Genomic DNA, 17,229 nt, shown 5'->3' with positions numbered 1-17,229 from the left:
AATTCAATGGTTAATCTCACATAATGTGTTTTGGCAGTAATATTAAAATGAAGAGTATATATCGCTCCAAAAGAGACTCAAAAGGTTTTTATGAGAAAAAGTTGTCAGGGTACGAGTTAGGTAGGACCAACACACATTTGTTTACAATTTTCAGATAATTGATATTTTTATATGTATGTCCAAGGTTATTATTATAATTTTGTAAGGAAAAAAGCAATCATTAAGTCAATCTTAAAATATGTGTTTTTCAAACCATGACAAGATTTAAGGGACTGAGGGAGTAATACTTAGAGTAAAATTTTTATTGTTGTATCATATATAGGTTTTAAGTAAAATAAAACAAGTTTTAAAATAAAACAAATAAAATAATAGGTTTTTATTCACTAGCGATTAATGTGCATCATAAATATTATCGTGCATCAATTGCTTCGTGAATCTTCGTGCATCAATTTAACCATGATTTAAGGGCTAAGATCTTGTTTTATTTGTTTTATTTTAATAGTTGTTTTACAATACCCAACCCCATCATATATATATATATATATATATATATATATATTGATTATTATTATTATTAAATATTTATTTAATATATTGAATTAATTGTGATGTAAAATAAAAAAGTGTAAGTTAAAGTCAAAATTGAAAACAAAAGTCAACTTTAACAAATCATGAATTGTGATTGGTTAATAAGTCATTAGAGCAATTGTGTTATAATATATAATATATATATATATATATATATAATCCCTTATAAAACACGAGAGCAAGTACCCGCGCGTTCCGCCCTTGGATTTAAAAATTCGTCGAAAGTATATCGAATGACATCTCTAATGAAAGAACATGAAATTTTAGAACACTCATATAATTTTTATGATTTATCGATGTACGGTATTTGAGATAAAAGATTTTGAATGAATTAGAGAAATAAATGATTTATGGAGGATAGAGAAAAAAATGATTGATTGAGATTTGAAGAGAGAGAAAGAGTAATATAGTTATTTTAAGTAAATATAGAATTGTTAGGGGAATTTGGAGAAAGTAAATATTGAAACTTAAAATTTAAATAGAGATTTTTTGTTTTATAATATTGTATAAGATATAGATATTGGACCCCTATTTTAGATTATTCAGCAATCTTTTCAGTAGTTCCATATTGCCCCAAATTCACACATTAGCTATAATCAAGGTTGTGAAACTCGGGAATCAATAGCGGATAGGCGAGAGGGGGAGACAAGATTTTTTAGAAATCGAATCGGAATCGGACCAGTGAATAGTGAGTTTTTTAAGTATAAAATAATAGTTTCCGAAATTATATGCAAGAAAAAATTAAAAATATATATAAAACTTCAAACTTAAAGATTACATGATTTTTAAACTTAAACATAATCCTCTATAAACAATAACATAATTAATAAAAGCTTTAAAAAAAAAAGAAAAAAAAGTTTGACTTTGGTTGACCTGATCCGATACAGCCGAGTCTTGACCAAACCGAATAAGGCAAACTCGTATCGTCTGTTGTCGATACACGATCCGACTCGGCTGTACCGGGGTGTATCGGTTGAGTTTCACAACACTGCCTCTAATTTTATATCTCTAAACACAATCAGACAAACATCCTATCAAGATCTAACACACAGTCACTTCTTTCCCCCTTTCTATTTACACACACTCATATCTGTTTTGTATTATTATCACCGTTTAACCGTCATAATACGCGAGCAGCAACCCTCGTTAAAAAAAAGAAGAATTAAGATAAAATTAAAATTAAGATCAGTTATTTTCTTTTTTAGAAATTGACGGGTTGAGAATAATGTTTACTTTTAAAAAAAAACATTTTTAGTCACGGTCACATTTATTTTAGGGAAAAATGATAGATACAACATACAGTACCCAGGGTTGTCTACTACACACACAAAAATACTTCTTGATTTTATATTTGATCCTTAAACTTCTATATGTATCAAAAATGCCCTGATTTTCTACATTATAAGTATGATATGCCCTTTTTTTATTTGAGTGAATTTCAAATTTCCCCTCCCTAAACTATACAAATATCATATATACCCAACTTAAATAACTAATATCATATTTCCCCTCCTTAAGTCATATAAATATCATATATACCCCGTTTATCAATCTTGTATTTAAATTTTTATAACAATTGTTATTTATTTTTAATCCATTAAGAATTATTACATCCATTTTTCAATTATATGTTAGTACCATTTATGCAAATGAGCAACCGCAATCAAATCATAATGGATCAGTAAAAAAAAATCTAATATGCATAAAATATTAGTTTCAACTTTCAACCTATATAAGCAAATTGGCACGGGCATCTAAAAAACATGCAAGTATCGATCATATGTCAATTTTTTGCCTGATGGCCTATCAACATAAAAAAAAAGATTTATATTGTTTATGTATTTTACTATGAATGCAAGTTTTTTTAATTACATTAATACATAGGTTGGCATTTTACTGAAAAAATATGATTATTAACATATTTTAAAGTAATTTTTAATTGTTTTAGATATTTAAATTTAATTGCAACTAATTTTCAATTGGGTACAAATGATAATTTCATATTCACATAGGGGAAATATGATATTATTCTTTTAAGTTGGATATATATAATATTATTTTTTTAAGTTGGACATATATGATATTTTAATGTTTATGGAGGTGAAATATGATATTTTGTTTTTAAATTAGATATATATATGTATATATATATATATAGGGTAACACTCCGGTGAGAACAGTCTTAAAATAAGAACGGTGAGAACACTTAAAAACTTCATTTTGATGCATTAAAAGTCCGTAAAACTAACATAGTGCTTAACTAATTATCATTATTTAAGTGTTTAACAACACATTGATCCGTCAAAATCGAAAAAATCACGTTTTTTGTTTTGTGAAAAAATCACGTTTTTTGTTTTGTGCATCCATCTTGGATGCATATTCTTCAAAATAATGCATCCACCAAAAAACTTGATTTTTTCAATTTTGATAGATCAATGTGTTGTTAAACACTTAAATAATGATAATTAGTTAAGCACTATGTTAGTTTTATAGACTTTTAATGGATCAAAATGATATTTTTTAAGTGTTTTTACCGTTCTCATTTTAAGACTGTTCTCACTGGATTGTCCCATGTATATCTGGATTGTCCCATATATATATATATATATATGATATTTGTATGTTTAGGAACGAGAAATATCTTCTTATTTTAGTCGTTTAACTAAAAAATTATACTCGTAAATAAAACCCAAAAAAATCACACCACGCCTCCATATCTTCCGAGCCTATTTTCGTTGTCATTTTCACTCTCTCTGGAACTGAAGACCTTCCCCACAACCTTTTATCTCCTCAAATCAGGTTTGTTTTTTTTTTTCTTTTTCTTCTCTCATTAAAGAAACTGAAAAGTTTTATTTGTTTATACTGATTATACTCATTCTAATAAGTTGATTAATGTGATCTTTTCTGGAATTAATTACTTTTTTTTAGAATTAATAATTGTATTAGTCGGTGCTTATTTGTATATAAAAATGAAATACATGATTTGGGTTAATGTTATATACATGTTTATATTCTACTCTAGTAGGTTACGAGAGCAAGTACCCGCGTGTTGCGGCGGTGACATGATGGGGGTGATAGGTTATATAGTGTGATAGCCAAATGTCTTAGCCGTACGGGCTCCGCCCTCGAATTTAAAAATTCGTCGAAAGTATATCGAATAACATCTCTAATGAAAGAGCATGAAATTTTAAAAACACCCATATATTTTTTTATAATTTATCGATGTACGGTTTGTGAGATAAAAGATTTTGAACGAATTGGAGGAATAAATGATTTATGGATGAGAGAGAAAAAAGATGATTGGTTGAGATTTGACGAGAGAGAAATGGTGTTTGGTAATATATAATTGATAGAAGGGGCATTTTGGGAAAGTAAATGTTGAATTGAAAGTTGAAAGTTGAAACCCTATTTGCTTTATAGTACGAGAGCAAGTACCTGCGCGTTGCGGCGGTGAGATGGTGGGGTGATACCTAGGTCATAGAGTATGATATGTTATAGGAGTTGAAATGTCATAGAGTATGATAGTCAAATGCCTTAGCCGTACGGACTCCGCCCTTGGATTTAAAAATTTGTCGAAAGTATATCGAATGACATCTCTAATGAAAGAGCATGAAATTTTAAGAACACCCATACAATTTTTATGATTTATCGATGTACCGTTTTTGAGATAAAAGATTTTGAATGAATTGGAGGAATAAATGATTTATGGAGGAGAGAGAAAAAAGATGATTGGTTGAGATTTGAGGAGAGAGAAAAGGTATTATGGTTATTTTAGATAAATATAGAATAGATGAGAGGGGTATTTTGGGGATGTACTTAAAATCAATATTGAAAATTTCAACTCAATGTTGAAAATCTGGAAGGAATCTGCTTTATAATATAGTATAGATAGTATAGATTTGTATAGTTGAGAATATTATGTGATTTGAGAATAATATAATCGGTTGTGTGCTGGGAATTGGGAGGAATGCCATTTGAGAATTATACGAAAAACGTAGAATTGGTGATATGGTTGATGCTGTTATCACTAGTAAGTATTATATTGAGAGCAAATTGGGCGTCAAAAAGCTACTATAAGTCGTAGATTATGTTCAAGCTAATGTGGACTGGTGTTTGGATAACTTTCTTGCTACCTGGTCACGTGGTTTATGTATTTCGGCTGTTCTTCGAGCCAATTTCAGTATATGGATTTTTTTTTTCATATGTCTCTGTTGCGTGTGGGTATTCAAGTAGATGGATTAGTCAAATATGGCTTTGGTAATGTAATTGTGGTGTTGGGTCATTACAGTTGGTCTTTTGTTGTAATTGGTCTATTTGAAAGTAGTTAACTTGGTAGTAGTTTTATTTGATAGTAGTTAGCCTATGATGAAGTTTAACCACATGGGAGTGTAGCGGATCAACAATATATGATAAGTTTGTGAGATCAAGTTAGGGCGTAATGAATACAAAATCAAATTTGAATGCTTACCAGATGAACTAGAAATATGTTAGTAGTTGCTTGTGTACTTTATTTCAAATGGTTTTTATGTCAACTTCACAACTTCACAACTTGCAAATTAGACAATTATAATTATTAAGATGTCCAGTATTAAAGATTCAGAGTTCAGACATATGAACTGCCTTTTAACATTCAGAAATGGTATTTAATCTCAAACAATAACCTCATCCAAAAACAAACAGGCCCAAAGTTTATTTTCATATCATCAAAAAAAAAACCCAGTATAATTCAGCAGTATGATTCTTGAATTTTGGCAGATGTCACAACGAGGTGTTTGGCAGCTTCAGAAGCTGGTCGTGAGCTATTGTAACTGGGGTGGAAGTAGTAGGGGCATCAGGTGTGTAATTATTATTCTTTGTTTATCGTTTTACAGCTTATTTTGAAAATTAATCTTTGTTTTTATTATACATTTATTTCTACATGTCATATGCTTTTGTTAAAGATGATCTTTAAAGCTACATTTCTATGGAAAACACATGACTTAATGTTTAGTAAGAGCTACTTATCTAATCGATTGCTGTCTGTGATACATCTTTTTGAAACGATTTATGATTACAACTTAGAATTACTTTATCTATGTTATTCTAGGATGGGTTAGAGTTAGAACATTATTGAATGTTGCAAATTTTGCTCGTTTTGGACCAAAGGATCTCCTAAATGAAAGACTCATAATACAACCTGATCATAATACTTCCATGGTTTTAAACCATTAACATGTACAAGTGCTAAGTATTGTGATTTTCCCTTCTCATCTGAGGAATATTCTCGATCTGCTCTGGCTCTTCCAGGTTTGTGGGCCATCGAGTATTTTAGATCTTCCAAAGCAGTTATCCTGGTGTCAAATTGTTAAAGTGAAAGTGCAACACATTTAGTCATTTACAGGACTAACAGATGCCTTTGCAATGTGTAGGGCATTTATGGAATCTGATTTGCCATTATTTAAGGAAAGTAATCCTCAGCTAGAGGTGGTTACTGAGCTTAATCGAGGTCAACATCCATTTTTGAAGGGATTATATAGTAAGACTCTCTTACCATTGTTGTATGATGTGCTGTTTTCCTTGGCATTGTATTTTCTAAAACCGGGAGTAAATTGTGGGGTTGGGTGATGGTTAAAAATATGGGTTGAATTTGAGCTATCCGTTGTTAGATATATCTATTATAACGTCAATTCGAATACAAAATTATATAAAGGGAATACAAATGTATTTTGTTCTAACATTTTAATTATCTGAATGATATATGAGGTTAGGTGTGTTAAGATCACACATTGGGCTACCTTTAATCTGATTAAAATTTTACTTGTTAGACTCGATAGCGCTAGACAAACAACCCATAATCCCATCTCTAAGTAAATAGTTTCAAATTGCCACCTTTACTTTAGTCAAATGAGGTGTTGAAATCTCTTGCTTTGGTGACTCTTTGCAGAGAACAAGAATGAGCGTGTTGTATCTGTGATGAACATGACTCAAGAAGAAGTGCTGCTTTGCGCAACGAGGCTTAGAAATTCATTGGGAAGAAAGGTGGTGAAGCTGAAGACGAGACATGTCACCAAACACCCCAGTGTACAAGGGACATGGACTACAGACACGCAGATCTGAATCAAAATAATTGCACAAGTAAACTTTTTTCTAGTGTTTAGAAAGATTTTGTGTTACATTTCTTTAGACGTATATTTAATATGCCGTAACATTCCCCTTTTCTCATAATCGTTATCAAGATCTGCAATTGATTATGAGCAATTTCACAAGCATGTTTTGTATTATAAAGAAATCAATTTCAGTTCTTTTGGTCTTTATAAATGCTTATGTATTAGGCAACTCTCTTGTGAGTTGTGACCATTGTTCGGGGATTAATAGATCAGTTGTTATGTACGTGTTCGTACAATAGCTTGATTCTATCGCATATCACGATTTCAGCTGTTTGAGATTTTTTTTTAAATATCTATATATCCCACACTCTCTTTCTGTTTCGTTCTCTTAGCTTTCTTAATTAATTGATTCTCAGCCCGGACGCCCGGTAGGTAGTCTTGTGCTATTGGTCACTGGTAAGCATGTTTTATGTTCAGTCTGCTCTCTTGTGTAGTATTGTATTTTATATTGGTTGTTAGCTCTATCAATAATAGTCGTGTTCCTTAGGAGCCAGTTTGTTATTTACCACAATAGAATCCCTTCATACAAAATAGATAAAAATAAAAGCATAATACAGTGTTAGGGAAATGGAAAATGGACAAAAGTTGTCAAGTTGAAATATGTGGTTGCATGTTTTTTAGGTTAATTGGTTTAAAAGGGAAGCCTTGTAATTTTCTTAAGGGTTATTTAATCTTTGTCTATGTTGATGCCATGATCTAGCTGCAAAATGAAGGAGCTCGGCTCTTTTAAAAATTCTAATACACATTGTTTTTTTTTTTTTTTTCTGACGATCATTCTGGTCTTCACCGCTTCAAGTTAAAGCTAAAAACGAGTCTTACCTCAAAGGCTCAAACAAGTAGCATGTCATTTTGTTAGATGTTTGGCAATGTGGTTGTGTCTTGAACTGTGATCAGGAAGTCGTTTAATTTGAATGCTATTGGGTTGATTGAGTTTTTAGCGGGTCAAACGATTAGTAATTTAGTAAAGGTCTTTAAAAGTTTTCTAAAGTGTAGTGTTAAACATCGCAAATCATATCCGACACTTGTAACTTGTGTAGTGTTCGTTTTGGGGTTTGTAATGGGGGAATAGAACAAATCTCTGACATGTTAAATATAGGTAAGAATAAACAAAGTTAACTTACGATGAAAGATGTTAGAGGCTACGACTATAAATTTTTGTGTGTCCGGTTACGTTTGAGCATATTTAAGATTACCTGGGTCTAAGAGCAGCAATTTAGATGGGTCTGTGAAAGAAAAAAAAAATCCGAATCATTCTGGCGTTGCAACTGGTTTGCTTTAGTTGTATATGAATCTGAGCCTCATTATGCTTTTTTATTATTATCTTCACATTTTTCTGTATGATTTAACATTGTATCCGAGTTTCACTTTGGAATCTTGAAGTGCCTGATCCTATTTTTTGTCCCAGCATCTCCATAATTGAGTCTCCATGCTTCCTTATCATAATAATTTGCAATTGTAAACTTCATATCAATTTGTCTTTTATGCATACATTTTAATGGTGTAGAGTTAGTTGCAAGATTGGTCGTCGTGGATGGTTCATTTTAGCAATGGAGTTTTTTTCGAGTTTCATTGCAATGAGGGTCCTTAATTTGAGAATTTTTAATAAACTTGATATTTAAATTGACGGATATGTAAAGGGTGTCATCAAATGTGCACGTGGTCAACACATGCAGGGTTATTTATGTAGTTTCCTCCACATTTTTCCTCACACATCCCTTTCCACACTTTTTATACCCGATTCCTTTTTCCTATCATATTCTTCCCCAAGTCAGTTATAAAATTAGATGTAATTAGATGTAAGAATCTTTTTTTTCACCATAACAGTAAAATCACCTTCTTGGATTATTATATATCCGAAAAATGCGAACAACGAATCTACATACTGCCATTCTTTGATCATGCATTTTATTGTGTTTTTTTTTCAATTAGTGTTCATAATTGATTATAAAATGTAGAAATTATTTTTCATATATTTGAATTTATTAAATTAAAAATTATATTTTAAAAAGTTAAAGAAAATACATTACATCATTATTTTGGTTTTATGGATCTACTTAAAAACTTAAACCTCATTTAAAAATTCAAAAATTTTCAATTATGATCTGAGTATAGATAATCCTTATATTAAGTGAGACTTGTATTCTCCTTTTGTTCAAAACACAACCATGCTATTTATTTTGTTGCAACTTGAAATCACCGGTTAAAATAATGTGGTTTGGATTAGTTGGTAAATACTTTGATCTATGAAAACAAGGTCAAAAGTTTGATCCTCATCTCACACAAAGATGATCATTCAGGTAAAACGTGAAAACAGTTTTTCTACCCAGGCAAATGTAAGGTTTGTCTACATCTTAACCTCTCTCATATATCGTCGAGGTATTAGGACCCAAAACTTATAAAAAACGACGGCAGTTCTTTTTTTTTTTTTTTAAGCACCCATTAATATATTCCATAAACTTTCATAATCCATTTACAGCTATATCGCATGTTTATGTTGTTGCCATTAGTAACGTTAGCCATCAACCCACCAAAGTGTACACACAAGGCACAAAGGACAAGCATGAAGGATAAATGGTCGGCTTGTTTCGAGCTACACTATAGAACCCACCATACATCGCCCCACACCCCCACTAGACCATTAATATTGACCCACAAATATACAACCACGTCAACTGGGTTTAGCGAAAATCTTGACTTTCGATCCTTAATGTAAACAGGTTTTACTAATACTTCAATCAACTTGTCCGGACGGGTGAGTTATTAGGTTTTCTGCTGGTCTACAATTACTTGAGGTTGTTGGAGCACATTACCATCATTTATCATCTATCCGTCCTGATATAATAATTGACAATAACTGAAATCCTTACTCCTAAAGTCTCAAAGAGTCAAAGATATACTATAGAGTTTTCCAGTATGTAAAACTAAGAGGACTAACATTGTACATATTAAACACCATAAGGGGTTAAAGGGATAAGAATTTTTTTTATAAATAGAGAGTCATTAACTCTAATTGGTGACTAAACTTTCACTAATCTCTCACTTAAATTCATGTGACTCTCAATTAAATTCGTGCATAACTTCAGTGAGTTAATCATCCCATCATACTACAAATCTACAATCATCTTGATTTGGAAACTAGAAATCAATGATAAGTTAACAACTATGTTTAATGTCCTTATAAGTTTCACATAATGATTGAGAATATATTATCACTTAAATTAAATCATGTTTATTCCAACAAAGGTGCTTACACGCTTCATTTGACTGGATTGACCAGCTAAAGAGTGATCTTTTGTCAATTACTCACTCCATGCATAATATATTAATATCTAAGCAATTTTGTAAGATGTTTGTAAAAACAAATATGAATATCGTTGAGTTATATATAATATAACCCCACTAGACCATTAGTATTGACCCACAAACTTTGAATTTCTTGTGCAAACGGGCTAGAAATTTGGGGCTATTCGGTGCTAATCAGATATTCAGATCTTGTCCACCGCCCGTTTTCTGTTCAAACGTTTTGTTTTGTTTTGTTATATGACATTATATTCTATTCTATTGTCACTGTTTCCAGTTTTTGTCACCCATGCGTATTAAGATTGATATTGACATTGTCCACCAAAATTTCCTTATTTTTTGTCATTTTATACCCAAATAAACACTGACATGGTAACTAAATTATCGTTTGGTTTGGCTTTTTTTCTACAGAATTATCTGAATGAGTATTATTGTGGAAATCTCATATGGATCAACAAATCAACAATGTATATTATTTAATTATTTATTACCCTTTGAAAAATATTTCGCGTGGCGACTCAAAAAGCGTTTAGACGAACTTGAGTTCACCATGGCGATTCAATTCGAGTGATAAAACATCCCCGATCGTCATGTGGAACCTGTAAGATCAATAAACATAATTAATTGCTATTGATTTCGGGTTCTCAAAACAAGATGATTGAGAAATTCGTCTGGAACATGATGCACAAATTTTTTAGAGGAGAGACACACGAAATTAAGTGAGGGATTAGTGTCTCATTAACCTTAACTTAGGGTTTATGACTCTCTATTTATAATGAGAGTATTTACACATTCAATCCCTTTGGTGTTAAATGTGTGTAACATTAATCCTCATAGTTCCAATCATCTAATGGGAAACCCTATAGTATGTCTTTAAGAGTAAATACATCCATTATACATTTACTAGACATAGAGTATCGTCAATTATCATATCAGGAATGATAGATGATCAGTGACGATCACACTAAAGTAGTTCCAACAAATATATCCAATATAAATTGTTTATTGTACGTTATTATGAATGATAATGAATATATAATGGAATGTTATTTGTACATTACCGTATTTTTATCGCACGTCGATAAACATAGTTCATATTGTTGTAAAGTGGAAGACTTTAAGATAGAGATATTGACGCTAGGATTCTCCTATTACTTTTACTCTTTTTCACCTTAGAACATATTTTCTGATATATGGTTTAATAAATAAATAAATAAATAAAAAATTGAATCTTTACTCATATGTAGCGAACTAATGATAATGAAATAATAAGGTTACTAAATTCTACAAAACATGCTTTATACATTGACATCCATTCGATGATACTATTGAAAACGTCATCAAAGGACAAAAGAATATATGCCTTTTACTTGTCAGAAGCGACAACCCGGTTTCATAAAGCCGGGTCATTTCCGGTTATTGTAATGAATTTCGTCTCGCTGTCAACTGTAGCCCCAAATCACACGTCACCCACGCTAAGCTATGGTTAAACATTAAACGTGTCAAACAAATATGACAACCGTCTAAACCAAATTCAGTGGCCCCTAAACTGTAAATCTATTCTGACCCTATTGACATGACCTTATATTTAGTTGACCCGTTCATTTTTTCTTTCTTTAAAAACAAGAGCAACTAGGATTAAATTTTGTAGTTACTTTAACTACATTCTGTTAAATTGTAACTTGGACTAACGACAGATCGGGAGTGTTAGAGAGGAATGCAATGGTGAGTGTGGTTGGCACCATCCTATATTCCTATTCCACCACGTCGGCTTTCCGGTGTCGTAAAATATCATGTGGTTTAATGTAATTGTTACAAGTGTGGTGTGATGTTATATTGTAATGTTGTTGTTCACATTCTTAGTGATTGTTGATAAGACAAATTTACAATGCAAGGGGCAAGGTGTATTGTCAAAATTTACCAATATATCAATTTTTGACAAAATAATGGACTGCTCACAACTTGTCATGTGACTTCTCAATAAAAATGTCAAAATTTACCAAACTTTTCCAATATAAAGGGTGTGAGAACTAATGGAGCTAGATTGTGCAAAAAACTAGTTTCACAATTAAAAAACAAAAGAAGGTATTTTAAAGATATTAAATATGCAAGCTCTGAACGTTCACTTCAATCGACTACATGATGCCGATGTATTTTTAATGTCCCGATACTGAAATGTGTCAGAATATGGGGTGTAGGAAAACTGATTAGTCAAAATTTGTCAATGGAAAGACTTGATAAAAAAAAATCCAATTATACCTTTATCTTGTGGAGTAATTAGTATGAATGCCCTTCTCAGAATTGAATATGAATTTGTATGCATGATGTATGGGTGTATTTAAAATGAATAGTATACGGAATTTACCTTTTCATTTGGTTTAATAATTTTTTCTTTGACAAATTTTATAAGCAACCCTATATGGGTTGAATTTTTGAAGGATCTAATATTATGAACTGAGTTATTATTGGATCAATCTTTTTGAACTTTTTAGTTTTTATATTTCAAATTCATATTGACATTCTTTTTTTTTTCTTTCTAATTTTAACCCTGTCAACTTTTTATATTTTAAACAATAAAATGAATCCACCTTGGACACTTATTTCAGTAACATTATTTTGGAACCAGATCTTGTTATTGTATTTTTATTGACACTTTTAGTTGTAATAGAGTCGTCCAAATTACAAGTGAGTTGCCTCAATTGAGATATATTCCACCTAAATTTTTTTCAATTAAGAGTGTATATTTGGAATCGCCCCAATTGAGGGGGTATCCATACTACAAGTCTACAATAGGAGCCCTATTTTTTTTTTTAACGGCAAAAAAATAATATATTAATATAACAGAACATTTACAATTACAATTACAAGACGAAACGAATATTACTTAGGATCGAAACAAATCAACAAATCCTAGGCACGTCTTAAGGTTTGAAATGCGAAGAATGCAAAAAGGATGAAAAAACTCGTAGCAAAAGAAACGAGAAAAAAATCCTCAATCGATAGAGGCCGAGCCGGTTTTCACTCTGTGTTGTTTTTGATGCATTCTCATATAAACCTCAAAGAACGAAATCAATTAAATAACTTGAAGAATACAAATAGGAGCCCTATTTTAACCATTGAAACATAACACCGTATATTATATGACTTGAATTGTGATGAGCAAAACCAAACCGACTCAAGTTCTTATTCAATCCGTGTAGCGATTTAGTTACGATTTACTAAAACTTGATTAACCCAACCTATCAACATCTAATCCGAATCATGAAATTATTCTATCATGTGTTAAGTTTTATGGTCAAAGAAACATATCAAGTATTCAAAAACCATGGTCATGAGGGCCAATGGTGGACCACTCATTTAGTCATGTCACTACCGGCAGTAACAAGAGTGATCCCACCAGGGTGCACTTTTTCTTCCTTCTAATTCACACCAAATCCTCAATATAAACCACAAACCCCACCCACAAATCACACACTCAAAAAACACATTATTTCCATCCCAAAATGCAAACTTGTATCAAATCAGAAAAAAACTCAAACCCATCAAGCCCATTTCAACCTTCAATGAACTCACCACCCAACTGGCTCCAAACCCCTTCACACTCACCCGAACCCATTACCAAACGGCTCAAACCAGACCAAAACCAAGACCAAGATATGGACCAACCAATAGTCCATTGTCCTAGATGTGACTCAACACAAACTAAATTTTGTTACTACAATAACTACTCACTTTCTCAACCACGTTATTTTTGCAAGTCTTGTAGACGTTATTGGACTAAAGGTGGGACCCTTCGTAACATCCCAATTGGTGGCTTGTCTCGAAAAAACAAAAAAATGTTTCACCGTCGCCAACTCAAACCACAACAACCGAACCATGATGGCAATGTGGTTAGCCACAACTCGAGTGGTCTACAACTTTCGTGTCCAACCTCACCCGTGTATTCCAACAACAATTGTACGTATATTATATTTGTGTCACATAACAATATAATCTTTATTAAAAGATTTTGCTAAACATAGTCATTTTAAAGGCTATGTTTAATTAAATTATTTTTATAATACCTAGCTTATCTTGTCACATTCTTTAGTAAAAAGCTTATCAAGGCCAATAAGTTATATTCCCAAGACCATTTTTATAAGGGGCATCAATTTTTTTATAACATTAGTCGTCATTTTTATAAATTAAAATTATTTGAATTTGTTTGGGGTCATGGATTTTTTTTCTCTATAAACTGTTTAATGTTGATAATTTATTTTGTACTAACGTGTATAATATTTGTATCTGTAGTGGCGGAATACGCGTACCCAAATTTAATGTTTGATAATCTTACTATCGATTTTATGGAGAGTGGCGGTGGTACAAGAGAAAATGAGGGTGGTGATCAGTTTTCGACTACGGTGGCAAACGGGTATGAATCGGGTACGGGTAATGTCTATGGAATGAGCCCGTTTGGAGAAATGATGTCATATTATGATGAGCATTATCAAAAGATGATTAATGGAGATGATGTTAAGCCAAGGTTATGTGATTTTGATTTGGAATGGAGGGACCAAATTGGTTGTCATTTGGATTTACATGGGTCGGGTGGAGGGATAAATGGGTCTTCATGGGCCGGGTTGATGAGCGGGTATGGATCATCATCAACAAACTCTCTAGTATAGCTAATTAATTTGTAATGGTTACATTTTATGTTTCTAGCATCACATAGAGCTTTAGTGGTTTTGTTGGTAAATTTTGAAGTTGTCATGTTTTACTATTTCTTAAAATGGATAGTTCCTTGCCTAGACTAGATAACATATTACTCAACAATTTAGTATTATGTGATTGTTAGAAATTTTTTTAAAAGTAAATTCGACTATTATAAATCTAATGTATATATGTCACAAATAAACATAATCATAAACACATGCAACAACAAACGTAAAACAACCTTGGTGGTTAATTATGGTAATCAAAGACGCTTAATCAGTCTCTTACTCATATAGTGTGTGTGATAACTCATCAACCTATAATTCTTATTGATGGACGTTTTGTAGTTGGACAAGTATTTTGCCCTTGCAACATTTCACAAACGAGTTGTCTGTATTGATTCCAACATTCCGAGTTTCTTGGTTTGAACTCTTGTTATCACCTTCTATGTTGTGTTATGTACTTATACAGTAGACACTTATATAATAGAGAAAAGAAACTTACAAGCTAGCACATGAAATGGAATGAAAGTATATTTTATATCTTATCATAATCGGGTTGTGGTTTTCCCCAAACAAATATTTGACTAATAGACCAAAAATCATTTTTTAAGAGTATAATCCGTATACAAAAATGAAGTTATGAAGTTGATATTATCCTCAATGGCTTTACCTATATAAGTTATGTTCAAGATATTGAATGTTCAAATGTTCATCATCCTCAAAAGAAAGATATCGACTCAGAACCATTTAACTCAACAAACAAGTCCACAAAAGCCTAATTTTTCGATAGACACGATCACTATAAAGATACTGCTCGACTACTTAGACTTCCATTCAACATGATGAATGTCTTTTGTGGTATCATGACATCATCAACGTGTTGAGCTAGACACAAGGTAAAAAACATAATTATATACTGTATACTAAAAATCTATATAAATATATAAGTATTTTATGCGTGAAACGTATAAAATTTATAAAATACATACTAATTTTAATCAAATTTCGTTTTAACCCCCTCAATTTCAACCAAATTTTGTTTTTACTCTTTACAATTTCTATTTTTTAACTTTAACCCACATCAAAGTTTTCGCTTTCATTTTCGTGACACTAAACTTTTAGGTTCTTATATTTTAATCAAACAATTTTCACACAGTTACCGTTTTACTTTTAAACATTTGGTCTTTGATTATTTTCATTTGTTTTTTTATACATATATCGTTTTCATTATACAATAACTTTTATCATCGTTACGTCTTACGTTCATGTTACATTTAAAACATTAATATAGTTATTGTTTATGTTTTTATACGACTTATGATTCCGTTATAATATTTTTAATGTTATTGTTAGATGCTTAGTTGCCATTTTTAAAATTTGGCGCGGCAACGCGCGTGGTCAATAACTAGTAATGACACTAAAAAGTTATAAACAAAACAAAAAAGAAAAGGGGCATTCCGAGAATCGAACTCGGGACCTCTCGCACCCAAAGCGAGAATCATACCACTAGACCAAATGCCCACTTTATACTTATCTTTGTATCTTAATATATAAAATGGTCAAATGAATACAAAAAAGACAAAGCCATATCTCAGACAATTTATCTGTAGACTTATGAAACCTTATTATCAAAGCTTATAATGTGAGCTGCTGCCAAACATATTATGAATGATGCGACTGCTAAAACGTTGTTGTTTGATAGTTAGATTTGAAAATGGAACGTACTCGTGCTCACCTTACCAACTCCGTACTGTTGTACACTTGTACACATTTAATCGAGTTAGAGTGAGTCTCGTTTTGTAGAAACGATGTTAGTGTTCTAGAATTATATATGCAGCCTGTCAAGCAATGAGCCCAGAATTTGTTTGCCGCATAGTAAGAAATTGTCTCATATAGATATCTGAGGAGTGAGGTTGGTCGTTCAAACTTGTTATTCAATAATGTATAAGAGTTTCTAGTTATGGATACGTCTATATTTCTGATGATTTTACCAAAAATGAGATTACACTTCATTAGCTGTAAACTCGACACCACACTTTCCATATACGTTTGTATGCTGCCGTAAAGCAGTATTATGTCCTTTACAATGGTCTTGCTGAAAGCCCGACAGATGGTAAGCAACTTACAATGCTTTTCAATTAACTGTAAACAGCAGATATGATGCAACCATGAAATAAAGCCAAACTCAAATGCTACACCAGCCCAAAATGGGTCAGATCATACTTGGTTTACCCATCAACCCTCTTTTTGTTGGAATTGTATCAAGAATCAATGTACCTATTAAGTATGAATTAGAACATTGTTAGTAAAACTATTAAGATAAACAAACTCAAGAATCCAAAAACTAAAAAGATAACTGTAATCATCTATAAGAACTTTGAGATCTCTAAGCAATTAAATAAGCATTAGGCGACTTTTGACCTTTTTACCCATCCAACCCAGTTGACCCATTTCACATGTAGCTATTAAATATGGTTTACTTGTTTGCCTCTATATGGATA

General features: G+C 31.7%; 2 protein-coding genes and 1 non-coding gene across 3 annotated transcripts; 2 read left to right on the top strand and 1 right to left on the bottom strand.

The window, feature by feature from the left end:
* The first annotated feature begins 3,259 nt into the window (after window positions 1–3,259).
* On the top strand, window positions 3,260–6,988 carry LOC122607963 (54S ribosomal protein L51, mitochondrial-like). The gene is made up of 4 exons (XM_043781046.1): window positions 3,260–3,387; window positions 5,344–5,423; window positions 5,997–6,103; window positions 6,512–6,988. Exons 2-4 carry the CDS (start codon window positions 5,344–5,346, stop codon window positions 6,682–6,684), a joined length of 360 nt encoding a protein of 119 aa, XP_043636981.1. The 5' UTR covers window positions 3,260–3,387; the 3' UTR covers window positions 6,685–6,988.
* A 6,516-nt stretch (window positions 6,989–13,504) lies between these two features.
* On the top strand, window positions 13,505–14,769 carry LOC122608172 (dof zinc finger protein DOF3.1-like). Its single transcript, XM_043781262.1, has 2 exons — window positions 13,505–13,991; window positions 14,325–14,769. The coding sequence occupies exons 1-2, from the start codon at window positions 13,538–13,540 to the stop codon at window positions 14,696–14,698; spliced, it is 828 nt and encodes a 275-aa protein (XP_043637197.1). The 5' UTR covers window positions 13,505–13,537; the 3' UTR covers window positions 14,699–14,769.
* A 1,408-nt stretch (window positions 14,770–16,177) lies between these two features.
* On the bottom strand, window positions 16,178–16,249 carry TRNAP-UGG. Its single transcript has one exon. It is a non-coding gene; the product is annotated as a tRNA-Pro (tRNA).
* Window positions 16,250–17,229: the final 980 nt, after the last annotated feature.

This window comes from Erigeron canadensis, chromosome 7 (assembly GCF_010389155.1).
Source record: "Erigeron canadensis isolate Cc75 chromosome 7, C_canadensis_v1, whole genome shotgun sequence".
In the NCBI taxonomy this organism is placed as follows: Eukaryota; Viridiplantae; Streptophyta; class Magnoliopsida; order Asterales; family Asteraceae; genus Erigeron; species Erigeron canadensis.
The sequence above is the reverse complement of the archived record's forward strand: the minus strand, read 5'-3'. Positions and strand labels throughout refer to the sequence as shown.

Coding starts and splice junctions, on each gene's coding strand:
- LOC122607963 (XM_043781046.1), top strand. CDS start 5,344: ATGTCACAACGAGGTGTTTGGCAGCTTCAGAAGCTGGTCGTGAGCTAT. Junction 5,424..5,996: donor GGAAGTAGTAGGGGCATCAG/GTGTGTAATTAT, acceptor TGCAATGTGTAG/GGCATTTATGGAATCTGATT. Junction 6,104..6,511: donor ATTTTTGAAGGGATTATATA/GTAAGACTCTCT, acceptor GACTCTTTGCAG/AGAACAAGAATGAGCGTGTT.
- LOC122608172 (XM_043781262.1), top strand. CDS start 13,538: ATGCAAACTTGTATCAAATCAGAAAAAAACTCAAACCCATCAAGCCCA. Junction 13,992..14,324: donor CGTGTATTCCAACAACAATT/GTACGTATATTA, acceptor TTGTATCTGTAG/TGGCGGAATACGCGTACCCA.